Source organism: Emydura macquarii, unplaced genomic scaffold, assembly GCF_026122565.2.
Source record: "Emydura macquarii macquarii isolate MOO-44397 ecotype Brisbane River unplaced genomic scaffold, CSIRO-AGI_Emac_v2 contig_2834, whole genome shotgun sequence".
Lineage (NCBI taxonomy): Eukaryota > Metazoa > Chordata > Testudines > Chelidae > Emydura > Emydura macquarii.
In genome coordinates, this window is record NW_027132971.1 from 4,835,213 (window position 1) to 4,848,414 (window position 13,202).

The following is a 13,202-nucleotide window of genomic DNA, read 5'->3' on the forward strand; positions in this document are numbered from 1 at the left end:
TTCACTGCCAGAAGACAAGATACTGGGCGAGGTGGACTATAGGTCTGATCCAGTATGGCCATTCTTATGTCTTTAAGATATGGTCTTTAATTACACCATCACGTACCATTTGTTCCACATTTTTTCACTATTTTTTCCACATCTCTGGCTCTTTTTTTCCCTTCACTGTGGAGGGAAAGAGATTTCTGCCTTAGAAAATATACAGCTAGATCCATATTTAAGAAATCACTATTGTCCTTCACATCTTCTATCACACTGTTGCCTGTGCTGGGTACTCCCTTCCTGAACTGATCCCACCACGTCTCAACCATTTACTTCTTCAAGTCATTCCTTTAGATGAACTCCTTCCAAAAGATTTTAAAAAATCCTAGTTCTTCATACTGAGTATAAACAAAGACATTTAAAAAATCAAAATAAAAGTGATGAAAACTAACAGGATGTATGCTGTACTGGTCAATCATACTGCTGTTCATTACATCCCATTCCCCTCTCTCACACTGGCTTTCCTCTTGTCTGAAAGGCACCATGTGCATTGTTGCTGTTATAAAAATAAACAACTTGTTTTTAAAAAATAAAGTAGATGTCTATCAATTAATACACAAAAACGGTCCTTGCTGTTGCTCAGTATTGAGGTCCCTTTCAGCACACTAATAGGACTAATGTTCACTTCTCTCTCCCTCTAACATTCTGTTTTTGCATTATAAATGTGACCAAGTCATGATCACTTGTCCGTAAGCTACCATTGATTCTTAGTTCTGTGATCAGCACCTCTCTCCTGTCAATATTTGCTTCTGCTTCTGAGTCTACATGGCAGTCACAATACTGTCTGGTCATGGGCTGCATTATGAGTCGTTGAGTGTCCTGGATCCTTCTCAGTCTGGACCTACGGATTCTGCTTTAACCCATTCCTGTATCTAGGTGATAGGAAAGAGATGTTGCAACTGTCTTTTCCTCTACAAAACTTAAGTAAGGTGTTCTATCCTAGAACTGAAACATTTGTAATGAATTTATTTTGCCAGTGCTCCCTGTGCAATAATGCACTTCAAGAGCTCCCTGAAAAGGGCCATTTGCTTCACAACTGGGCCATCAAACACCTATACCTTGTTCCTCAGACCATTACATTCTTTCTACTGTGTGTTTCAATCAGCATCTAGAAGATAGATAATTTATCTGAAATATCCTCAGTTGGTGCTTCAAGTGAAAATAAGTCCTGCACTGAATCAAATTTTGTGTTCACTGGCTAAAATACCTGACAGGTCCGCTGCCTGTTAAGAAAGATGATGGGGTTGACAGCCCTGAGGCTTTACTGAAGTAAGTGGATTTATCACATTTATATTTTATTTCTAGGCTTTAGTGAAGACATCCTGAAAGCAAAGGATTCTCTGGTTATTTACTATTCAAGAATTTCAAAATGAATATGGACCAACTCACTGAAAAGCAACTTTTAATATGCCAAAAAGAAAGAAAATGCAGTTCTAGAAAACTGCTTCAACTTATGCTGCTTTCCAGGATCCAGCTTCTCCCAAGGAAAATTAGCAGAATCATGTGATAGGTACCTGCAATTAATTATGATAAATCTGTTTGTTCCTTTAACTCTATACCACCAGGAGATAATGCAAGATGGTAAGAGACTTTCACTCACTGGTGAATGGGAGATAAGAAAACCAGATGACATCGTTTGAAAAAGGGTAGTTGAGAAATCAGAAGTGTGATAAAATCAGACCATTTGATGCACAGGGTTGTATTTGCCCCACAATATGCACATGACTTCCACTAAAATCAATAGGAATTACATGCACACATCAAGGGAAGAGTATCACATATACAATAGTATTTATTAAATACACAGACACTCCTCCTATTTGTATATTCATTTCAATTTCAACAATTTAATGGCTTGAGATACACCAACCTGACAAAACGCTGCATTGTGTATTCATGGCATAAAGTCTTAATTCCTATAGCCAATTTGCAACATCTGTCATAAGTTAGAAGGACAGTTAGTAAACCCGTCTTTAAAGCACTACTTTTTACAAGTGATAAATATCTGGTGTATCACTTCAAGTCTCTTCTTCTTCTTACTAATGGTTTACCCATCCACAGTATTTGCAGAATTTGCAGAACAAAGTCGCACAATGTAAACCAAAAACTAAACTATCATTTAAATGTGAGAGGTAGCCTTTGCTGAGCGCTAGATGGTGCTTAGCCATGCCAGGAGATGGGTGGGCACAATCATTAGGGAGTCTAGCATTACCATAAAACTTTCCAAAGGAACAAAGCAAGAATAGAGCCAAGGACATGTCCCTCCTCTCTGTAATAGCAATCACAGCCATAGCGATCTGGGCAGGTGGGAAGGTAACATTAAAGTCACCAAGTTTTCTTGTGATTTTAGTACCTCAAAATCACAGTTTCTGATAAAGGCCACTCCCGAATCTCAATGTACTTTTATAAATCAAATGCCTTCACACCATTATATAATCTCCCACTGTTAACTCTTAAAAGTAGCCTTTCAAAGTTCAATTCAAGCCTGTTCGGTTTTTGTATGTCAAGGTCTGTTTTTCTTGTCTACTGTTTCTTTTCAAAGACTTTACAAGTGTTTTATGACAATCATCGCAAAAGTCCCAGACTGACATGGAGCTTAACCAAGTGATCTATTGAAAATTCAACAGAATAAAACTGCCCAAACTGTATAAATTAAGAAATGCATTGATGTCGTGCCTCTCTCTACTCATAAAATAAAATGTTATCTTCAGATGCAGAAACCATTTAAAAGCTTCTGCAGCTAGAGAATAAAGCATTCAGAAATGCACAGCATAACCTTTTAAAATAACATCTTCCAGTACTAATCACATAGAAAGGATAAATACATTAATGTCACACTAGTGTCAAGCCCATTAACCTTATTTAGGTTGACCTCAAAAGCATAGCTGCCAAGTCCCATCAAAGGAATGTGAGCTTTTGTTAGAAGGCCATTAGATTCCTCCCGGAGGAAAACGGTGAGTTTACTCTCCTTTCTGTATTTACATCATTGTAACTGAAAGCAAAATTCCCCTCAGCATTTCAAAATGAGGTTTCTTTAATAGTGGGACAATTTTCAGTTCTCATTTACACCAACGAAAGCCCAATAAAACTCAGTTGATTCCATTGCATGGAGAGGGATTGCCACCTCTTGGCTTTACATGCAATTATTATATATGCCAGTGTGCAATGGTATTTGCCTTTTTATTATACCGCACACTGCAATTAATATTCAATGTTGTAAGAAACTGTGGTGGATGCATAACATTATGATCATCAGAGAGGGTCAAGCCTCGAACCTTCAGCACTAGAAGCACAAGGATGCACCTGCACAACCTAGCACCTGCACAACTCCATTAGCTATCAATAAGCAGTAGGCTGTTCCAGTCACTGGTTCCAGTCACTAGGGGGAGACATGATCACACACACTAAACCAATGCATTACACTACTACCTTAACTAGCCTTCTGCAGTGCTGTGCCATCTGTTCAACATGCTTCCATTTTTTCCTCATCATTTAGTAGTGTTCTCACCTAACGTCCAGATCCAGGGAAGCACTTAAAAAAATGAACTTTAAGCATAAGTTTAAAGTTCAGCAAGTGGCTCAATGTTCAGCAGAGGCTTAAGTGTCCTTTCTGAATAGAGATGTTTTCCTGAATCGGGGCCTACGATTTAACTTTACCTCTTATTATATTAAATATTATGTTTTTACTATTTTTCCAGTGTTCTAAATATTCTCCAGGTCTATTTGTATTTTCTGCTATTACCTAACTTCAATTTTAGTACCATCTGCAAATTTTATTGATGCATTACTCAGCTCATCTTCCAGATCAATTATAATGACATCAGACCCTACTAGTTCCAATATAAGGGGTGTTTTGGGCTGTAAACCTACAGTACTTCTGTATTAACAAGTTAGTTTGTATGAAATACAGATATTTATAGTTTCTAATGGCTGAATTTTTCCATTCCTTCTTTCGGTGTTAATCTTCATAAGAATTTATTTTATATAGTTGAGATGCTTATGAACACACACATTCATTGATAACTTACAAAAGAAAAACAGAACAGTTGAAATGCCAACAGAAAAAAAGTGTTTAATACAGAAAACTTAGGAACTGCTCATTAGTGGTAAAACATGATGATATGAAAGATAGTGCATGCAAGTGTCACCCACTAGCTTAAACACTGCAGTGGTGAAAGGATTTATGGGAGCTAATGATATATATGAAATGGTACTTTAGTACATCATCACAGTAAATGAGCAACTTGCAAGTGGGCTATACTTCTGAATCCTCACTGTGCTCTGCTAAATCATCCTTTCTAGCAATTAACTTGTTTCTTTTTAAATAACATGTGACCCTGCTGAAGAACATATTGCAAAAGCACCCCTACAAGTGATAACTTTAGATTTGATTGCTTCTGAAATTAATCCACAAACACAACTTCTAGCATCAGGATATGCAGTACAGCTGTTTGGATCATTACTCTACTAAACTTTAAAAAAACGTTTAACTTAGGTATGAGTTGTACAGACCCAATTTAAAGAAATTAGGAAAGAAATTCTAATCTTATGTTGCACTGGAGTAAAGGACATAGAATTTTTTACCTCTTGGGAGATTGCCCTGAAATGTATAGTCTTGCAGGGATTTTTGTTAAATATTCTTTCAACATCTTAGATGCAAAATGTTTTTATTTTTCAAATCCTACATATACTGTTCAGTATTCACAAAAATAATTAAATATGAAATATCAGTTCTTATAGGACTAATAGATAACACAATGTAAGGGCCAGATTCATTTTATGATCTATAATTCAAAACCCCATTACATCTTCTAATTATGTATTCTTAATTACTTTCATCTTAATGTTTGCATACCTATACTTAACAATGCAATGTAAAGGGTTCCCCCACCGCCCTTTTTTTTAAAAATTATAATTTAATTAAATATAACCAACATCAATCCAGACTTGCTTGGTCACACTTTTTATCTTGGATAACGTGAGCTAATGAGAACTGCCAACTGTAACAAATGTTTAATTCTGATTTAGTAATATTTGTCCAGCTCAATTTTATTAAAATGTTTTAATAAGAATTTAAACAGCTTAAAAGTTTTTTAAGATAGTAAATAAATTTTTTCTTTTTTATAGGGTATGTTGCTAAAATTGTGTGTCTTATGAAAGCCTAGGAAAAAGCATAAAAATCAACTGCTAATTAACTAGGTCCAAATCCTGCAGTCCTTACACCTCACTAAAGTAAATTTTGGCCTGTAACACATTCACTAACTGGCTAGTTAGTTACTAAGGCAATATAGTATATGCATGTGTTTTAAAAACAGGTAGCAGAAAAAAATCAAAATCAAAACCAGATATATACCTTCGCATACAGTCCAATGCCCGGATAAAGAAGTCCTTGTGCAGGTGATGTTCATCTCTCAAGATTGAGCACTGTTCTAGTGTCACGGACATGGATGTTCTGTCTTTGGCACTTTTGCAACAGGTGAAACGGATTCCATTTAGCTTGCGGCAAATCTATAAAACAGACAGAAATCAAATGAGTACTGTTGTTGGGCATCGTATGTATTGTAAAGGATAGCATAAAAAGAATTAACATATTTTACAGTTACAGAGAATTCACTTCCAAACTTACTTTTAAAAAAAACAAAACAAAACTTTTTTTCATTAAAACTAACCGAATTCAAATAGAATTAGATCTTTATGCTTCTGCCATGTGATCCTAAGTAGTTTAGTCAATTATCATTTGATAAACTGAAAAAGGATCCAATAAAGAACAAACTATTTTTTTCTTTTAACGTTACATGTACTACATGTTCACTTGTACTGCCAAATAACAAATTAACATTGGAGGTATTTCAGATATGCTTCATTTCTAAGAATGAAATTCACTCAGGCCTGGAGGACGCACACATGGTCCTGTGCACCATTTAATCTCTAGAGTGCAGTTGCACTGACGAGGTTATTGATTGACACACGGGCCACGTCTACACTAGAAAGATATATATGTTAGAAAATGTATTAGCTAACATGGCGTTAAACTTGATTTTGTTCTTTGTGTAGGCAGGGCCAAGTCATGTTTAAAAAATGAGTTTAGCTGGTCATGGTTAACTCTAGGGTCCTTCCTATGGTTAACCATGACTTGCTAATGTGTTTTTATACACGACTGTTGTTGTTCACAGTAAGAAGAAAATCACATTTAACATCATGTTAGTTAAAACATGTTAATGAACACGTCTAACATGATGTATGTTCCCAATACAGACAAGGCTATCGAGGGGAGAGTGCTCGTGCCAGACCTTCACAGGCTGGTACAGATAGTGGCAGTGGGGCCCTGAGGAATGACCACGGAATCCATACTTATTAGACACGTCTGTGTAATTAGCAGTCTGTAGACAGTACAGGGAGGCTGCAGCCTCTATTCTAGCCCATTTCATCCGAATTACCTATCTTAAAACCAGATTTTAAAGCCCTTCATTAGCATGGCAGGTCTACAAACCTCTGTCCTCTTGGGAAAAATGAGGAGGCTATCTACTGCTTCTAGTAGGGAAAGGTGTGCTCGCATACACTGAGGCTGGCAAGTTATAGCAGCTGGTGAGTGTTTGAGATTACAGAGCATTTTTTAAATATTGAAGTCTACAATAATAAGTACATAACTCCAGTACATTTGATGCACCAATCCTCTGGCCTTGTGCCTTCACCCATTTGAAGTGTGTATTAATAGCCTCATAAAACACAATTTGGAGTGTTTTAGGATTCCTTTCTTGTGATATATTTCATTTTTAAGTCGTTTCCTGTTTTGCTATTAACCATAACACATATGGTACAATTAGTTGTGTACCACGTTTTACAACTGGTTATGTGTGTCAGACAAGGAAAAGGATCCCTGTGCAAAGTAGATGGATACAGATGAAAGGCCTGAGAGGATAAAATTAGAATACAAATATATTTTGTGAAGGACAGCACAGGCTGACTTGGAGGTCACAAAAGCACCATTTAATACTCTCAGGTTTATTTTTCGAAGTAAAATTACAAATTGAATGTGGCCTAACCATCAGGGGTGCTACTACAGAAAGTGAAACTGACCAGCCTGTGTTTTTAAACCTGTGTTTCTCTGACTCTTCCATTCTCAATTACTTGGATCTGTGCCCCGATGTCTCAGTTTTTGTTTAAAAAGAGTTCTATAGGATCATTGAAGAGATCCTGTTTAAGATTTTTAAATTAGAATATGAACCGTCAAAGAGGCCAACATTTGACAGAACAGATGTTGAATAGTGACAGTGAAAGGGCTAAGGAAGATTTGATAGCTAAAAAACCTCCAAACCCTACAAAATGTATATTGTCCTTATCCTTACATATGAATAGTAGTAGTCATTAAAATGTCTATATTTACCAATTACCAACCTGTGGAATCTGAGGTACTACAGTATTTCTTTATATTCAGGATAGGAAGTAATTGCAGTAGTCTAGACACTGAGATAGAGCAACTATTGGTAAAAGTTAAAAGGAAAAAAAGCTTTTATGGTCTTTTCCCACTCTCTATAATGTCCACCTATTTCATTTAAAGTTGAGTTGTATGAATGCCTAATTAATGAATGAAGTGATTGGTGAGGAGATACCTGATACCTAGGATCTTGATCCTGCAAACCCTTATTCATTAGAATAAAGCAGTCTTTACTCATGAGTAAGGGTTTTCAGGATTCTGCCCTGTATTGAAACCATATTTACAAAGCCATTCATGGTTTTCAACCTTCAAACTGTTGTAAGTGTACACAAACAACGACAATATGCGAAAAAGACTGAAATACAGAACACGTTTCTTGTCATGACAAAAATTATCATGGTTTCTAATCCTAACATCTGTTCAAAGATAACTTCTCTTTTTGTGAATTAAGAAAACCAGAGGAAATATGTCGTCATATTTAAATGTAACAACTTTCCCACATTATCAGTATCAAAAGGTCATCAGTAAAATTTGAGCCCTGGATATTCAGATACAGACTTCTACCACTTGAACTAAATGAGCAACTATTAACCTCTAAGGGCACCAGCCACTAGGAGAGGATCATACTCTGTGGGCAACACAACTATTTACTGTTAGACAGCAATTAAAGTGGAATCTTACTTTACCTTAGGGTTTTATATTGCCATCCATCACTGTAGTATCTGAGCACCTCCCATATAAAATCAAACTCTGCTCTTTTGGGAAGGGGGGTTGGGTTGGATGATTTATTTACAGATTTGGGGAGGGGGATGGGTAGACGGGGTATCAGTGTTGCGAATGTCATTCTTGCTTTGGTGGAAAGGCTTTTGTTTGGGAGAGGAAGTAAGTGTTAGCATTGTTAATGCTTTAAAAGCAGTTAACAAAATTTAATCTCTTTGCACTACTTTTTTTTGAAGTCCATGAATCGTAGTGAATGTTTGAAGTGAATGAGTCATAAGGAAAACTAGATGATGGATTGTCATTAAAGAGTGGGAGGGACTAAATCCCAAATCTCTGCTCATAAAGTATAAATACTGAGCTGGTTAGTGAGGTAGCCAGTTTTGGGCTAAGGGAGATTCACGGCAGAGCAAAGGAATCAACAAACACAGGGGAGTTTGTCTTGTGTGGAAGATGAATAGTGAGAGAAGCAGGCTGATCTATTATTTATAAGACTATATAAAGTACAACCAGTTAAATTAAACAAACATTTTAAAAAAACCTTAGCTTATAATTTAAGGATAAAACCTAGGTCAACCTGATATCCTGTTGAGTAAACCCTCAGTACAGCTCAGTTCAAAGAAAACATCTGCTCAGATGCAGCAGCAGTTTAAAAAAAAAAGGGGGGGGGGGACAAAATGTCTGAATGCATACAGAACAGGATAAGGAATAATATTCAGACTATTACAATGCCAAAATATATAAATCAGTGGTATGTCTTCACCTTCATACTGTGCTCAGTTTTGCTCACCTCACCTCCCAAAAATATTGCTCAAACAGAACAGAAATAGGCATAAAAATGTATAAGAAGTGCTTGGAAAGTCTTCCAGATGAAAAGAGATTGAAAAGGTTAGGACTCTGGTTAGGTTAATGAGGAGATAGAGACATATAAAACAATGAACAGTATAGGGAAAATAAATCAAATGCTCTTATTAAACATCTCTCCTAATAAAAGATCAAGGGGACAGCTGGTGAAATGGAAACATGATATATTTAAAACTGAGAAAAGGAAATACTTTTTACACAACACAATTAATGGAACTCACAGACATAACAGAATTCAGTGACACAAGATATCACTGAGTCCAAGACCTTAACAGGATTCTAAAAGGGATTAGACATTTCTATGGATAATGAGAATATCCATGGTTATATTAGATAGGATAAGAGATAAAAACTCTCATACTTGAGGAGTAAGCCAATTGCTAACTGCGGCTAGGAAGAAAATTCCACTATAAGCAGGTTATTTCATAATTGTACATTAGGGGGATTCTTGCACTTTCCTCTGAAACATCTGGGTTTAGCCAATGTTGGAGACAGGATACTGCAGTAGACAGACGACTAGTCTTATCCAGTATAATTATTTCTGTGTTCATATATACGTGAGCACACAGTTTGGCTTTACGGGAGATAAATGTATCCACAACAGAATTTGGCTTTCACCCACCACTCACACAGTAGTCACCTTTATATTGGCAGTATCTGACAACATTTTCCATGCGATGGTATCAGAGATTACCAGTTTCCCCAACCCCTGTCAATATTTAGAATAAGAAATATCTGTGGTAACAGTTGGCAAACGTAGACTTTAAATGTACATGAAATGTAGTTCCATTATAATGAGCTATGATACATTTACTGCAATAATCTAATTAATCCTTTACAGCGCAAAATTGTGACTTCCCAATACAAATATGCTAACATATTACGGTATCAACATCAAGGGCTCCAGACTTGTCAATTCCAGGGGGTTAGTTTAAAATTGGGTAGTGTAACATGTTAGTGAAGGGCAAATTTTTAAGTAGTTGTAAAACAGCAGAACACTCCCCCCCCCCCCCGAAAATATTTTAAAGATACACTGAATGGATGATGAAAAAAAAAACCTCTGGAGACCTGAAGTGAAAATAAATCCTGTCCTGTAGATTATTTTAGAGTCCCATGCTGATTTATCTTTTATTTCTTCTGAGAGTAATGTGTATGATAGAACTACTATTGGAAAAAGGCTTACCTTTTTACACACACTAGATTATATTGTAATAAATGTTGTTACATTGATTAACCTTAATACAAGTAGCATTAGCAATATATAAAACTGCAACAACTTTATTACTGAAAAGAGTCTGTGTACGTGTCATTGAAATCTTGTTGTTCCCACTGTTAATGAAAGGCTATGCAGAATTTTATTAATTTTTATATTTAACACAAAATGTCTTTGCCCTGTACAGTTTGTGTATTTTAAAATGTACAGAAAGAAAAGGGTTTGCATTTACACTACAGTATGTACTAAAGGCCATATTCTCTGCTGGTGTAAACTTCCATAACTCCATTGAAATCCATGGAGCTGTGTCTGTTTACACTGGCAGAAAATTTGGTCCCAACCTTTAGACAGCCAAACAAGATATAAATTACACCCCTTTGGATACCAATACTAAGCACACTAATTTCAAAAATCTATTCAGTGTCTAATCCTGACTTGTGTTTCACAGCGTGCCTGGATTTATTCAGATTCTGAAGTGGCAAGAGGACCCTCTTGACAGCAACCCTGGAGCTACTCCATGGCCACCCAACCATGCATCTTCCCTCAGAGATGTTTTATGTTAGCAAGAAATAATGTTGATGGTAAGGCTGTGCTTTGCCTTCACAGTCATACATGGGGGTCTCTCCCTAAGTGAGAGACAGAGGGAGAGGCAGAAGAGGGATTGAGCAACCCTCAATCTACATAGCTGTCTGACAGCTATAAAAGTGAGCTATCCCTTAGGAAAGATGGGGCCTTTTGAAATAGAGTCTCCATCATCACCCCCTCCCTAACAGGCAATTAAAGATAGAGAGAACACCAGGGATCAGCAGTCCCTTAGGCTTATTTTTATTAAGGAGGATCTTTCTGAGACCCCCTGCTTCATGAGGCCCCTCTCTTGTATACAGATTGCTATTCAGGAGTTTACTGTGTAATAGTCCTATAGTCCAGGCACAGCCTTCTCTTCCGTCTGCAGACTCTACTGGTAGCAGCGTAACAGACCCGGCACTAGTAACAGCTAGAATAGACAGGAAATAGTTTGAACCATTGGGTATTAAATAAAGAGGAACAGCAATTTAAGAAGGTATCTTTAGAGAAAGAAAAGACTTCTCCCTGATTTAATTCCCCAGACACTGAGCAGACAGAGTTTGCTGGGGATATCATCTGGAAGGAAAAAAATTGGAGACATCACACCAGTATTTGGTTATTTCAGCATGATGCAGGGAGATTCTGGGGAGCATATTCAATATCGAGGAAGTCTGTGAGGAGGTTGAGGATAGGCTTAGTGCAGACAGACTGTTTGAATTTTTTTTTTTTAAAGAAACAAGTCTATATCAAGCTTTATGGAGTATAATGCAGAGTACAAATAGTGATTTTGGACAGCTTGTAACTGATTGAAATCAGAACAGATTTTTCCAGGGACAGCAAAGGACCCCAGTGTTGTCAGTTGTTAGCTGCATATGTGTTCTCCCAGTGCATATGCTGTCCCAGCTCTGCGCAGATAACAGAGACACCAAACCATGACTGGATTATTCAATAAAACCAGAGATCCGTTTCAGTAATGAAGGCACCCTGACAGGTTTATTGTAGACAAAGCACGGTCCTAGTATCCCGCAGACTCTACAGGACCACTAACACATGTATGCTTGTTACAATGGACCAGCTCAATAAATGGTTTCCCCTTCGGCTGGACCAAGACACTCCCTTGGAGACCCTCTTTTATACACTGATACTAACAAACTGCATATTGCCCCTCTACCACGTGTAGTTGCCACCCTCTTAGGTGGTAGGATACCACCCTTTACCTTGTACGGGATGGTTCAATCAAAACATCTCTAACCATCACATTGTCATCCTGACCTTTTCTTTAAGAAGAGTAACAGTCTCCTTGTTATTTTTGGGGGTGAGCTTGTACCATTCATTCCTGGTATTCTAATGTTCTAGTACCGCCTTTCTGGAATGTGCTTGCTGAATGTTCTGTGTCTAGCATTTCTTTAGGAATGTGTATACCAGCTCTGTTCTTCCCAGTTTCTGTGAACTTGGACGCACAGCCTAACTTCTGCTAACTTTGCTTTATAGAGCTTGACTATTATTTTAGCTTAGGCCTCAGGCCTCAGATTCTCACTTTCTACTACACCCAGGACAATCCCCCCTCTAAATTCATGTCCCTGATGCCTTTCCTTGAGACCCCTTCAAAAATATGTGTTTTATTTATTTATTTATATCATTAAAATTATTTATTTATCATTTATCATTAGGGTTTTTTTTGTTTGATTCATTTTTTTACTTTGTGTTTCCTTAGTTTGTATTTCTTCAATAACGTATCTAGTTGATTGGTGTTTTAATCATTGCAGCTGGAATGCCTAACTACCATGGTGACAGTAGCTATGGGAATGAATGAAATAAGTGTAATTTACCTAAAGGTGATTTGTAGAATGCCTATCACAGTAGCAGTTAGATATTCATTTACAAATTAAAGTACCTTCATTACATAAACCGATGAACGATAGAGTTGTATAGAGAAATATTCAACTAAAGCTAAACCAGGTAACTGTGTTTTGCAACAGACCCCAAGGCTTGTAAGACTCTAAAGAATAAAAGAAAGATACTTATGAATAATTGAAGTTTGGTTTGGGACAATAATGGATTTATTTTAAATTTAGAAAAAAGATTAACTGTAAAAACAGTAGCGGATTATCTTAAATGTTTTAACATTGCTATGGGCAAGTATTAGTAACCGAGGCCCTGATCCATGTGCTATAAATTACAGTGTGAGCCCCTGTGGGCTTGTCTTCCCTTACCTTGGAGATTTGGCGGCAGTCGACCAGAGTCACGCAAGCTATGCAAAAAACTTGCGCAACTCCGGTCAACTTCTCTGCTTCTGTTCTGCGCGCCGTCTTCACTGCACTGCGCCGATGGGAACCGTGTTCCCGTCAACGCAGCGCTATGCCACTT

General features: G+C 37.1%; 1 protein-coding gene across 5 annotated transcripts in view; it reads right to left on the reverse strand.

The window, feature by feature from the left end:
- The window catches only part of INPP4B (inositol polyphosphate-4-phosphatase type II B), a 426,088-nt gene that overhangs the window by 73,323 nt on the left and 339,563 nt on the right, over positions 1-13,202 (reverse strand). For all 5 annotated transcript variants that reach the window (XM_067567968.1, XM_067567967.1, XM_067567972.1 and 2 more), the window contains one exon: positions 5,396-5,550. In XM_067567968.1, the coding sequence (XP_067424069.1) occupies positions 5,396-5,550 (155 nt within the window). The remainder of the gene's footprint in view (positions 1-5,395; positions 5,551-13,202) is intronic.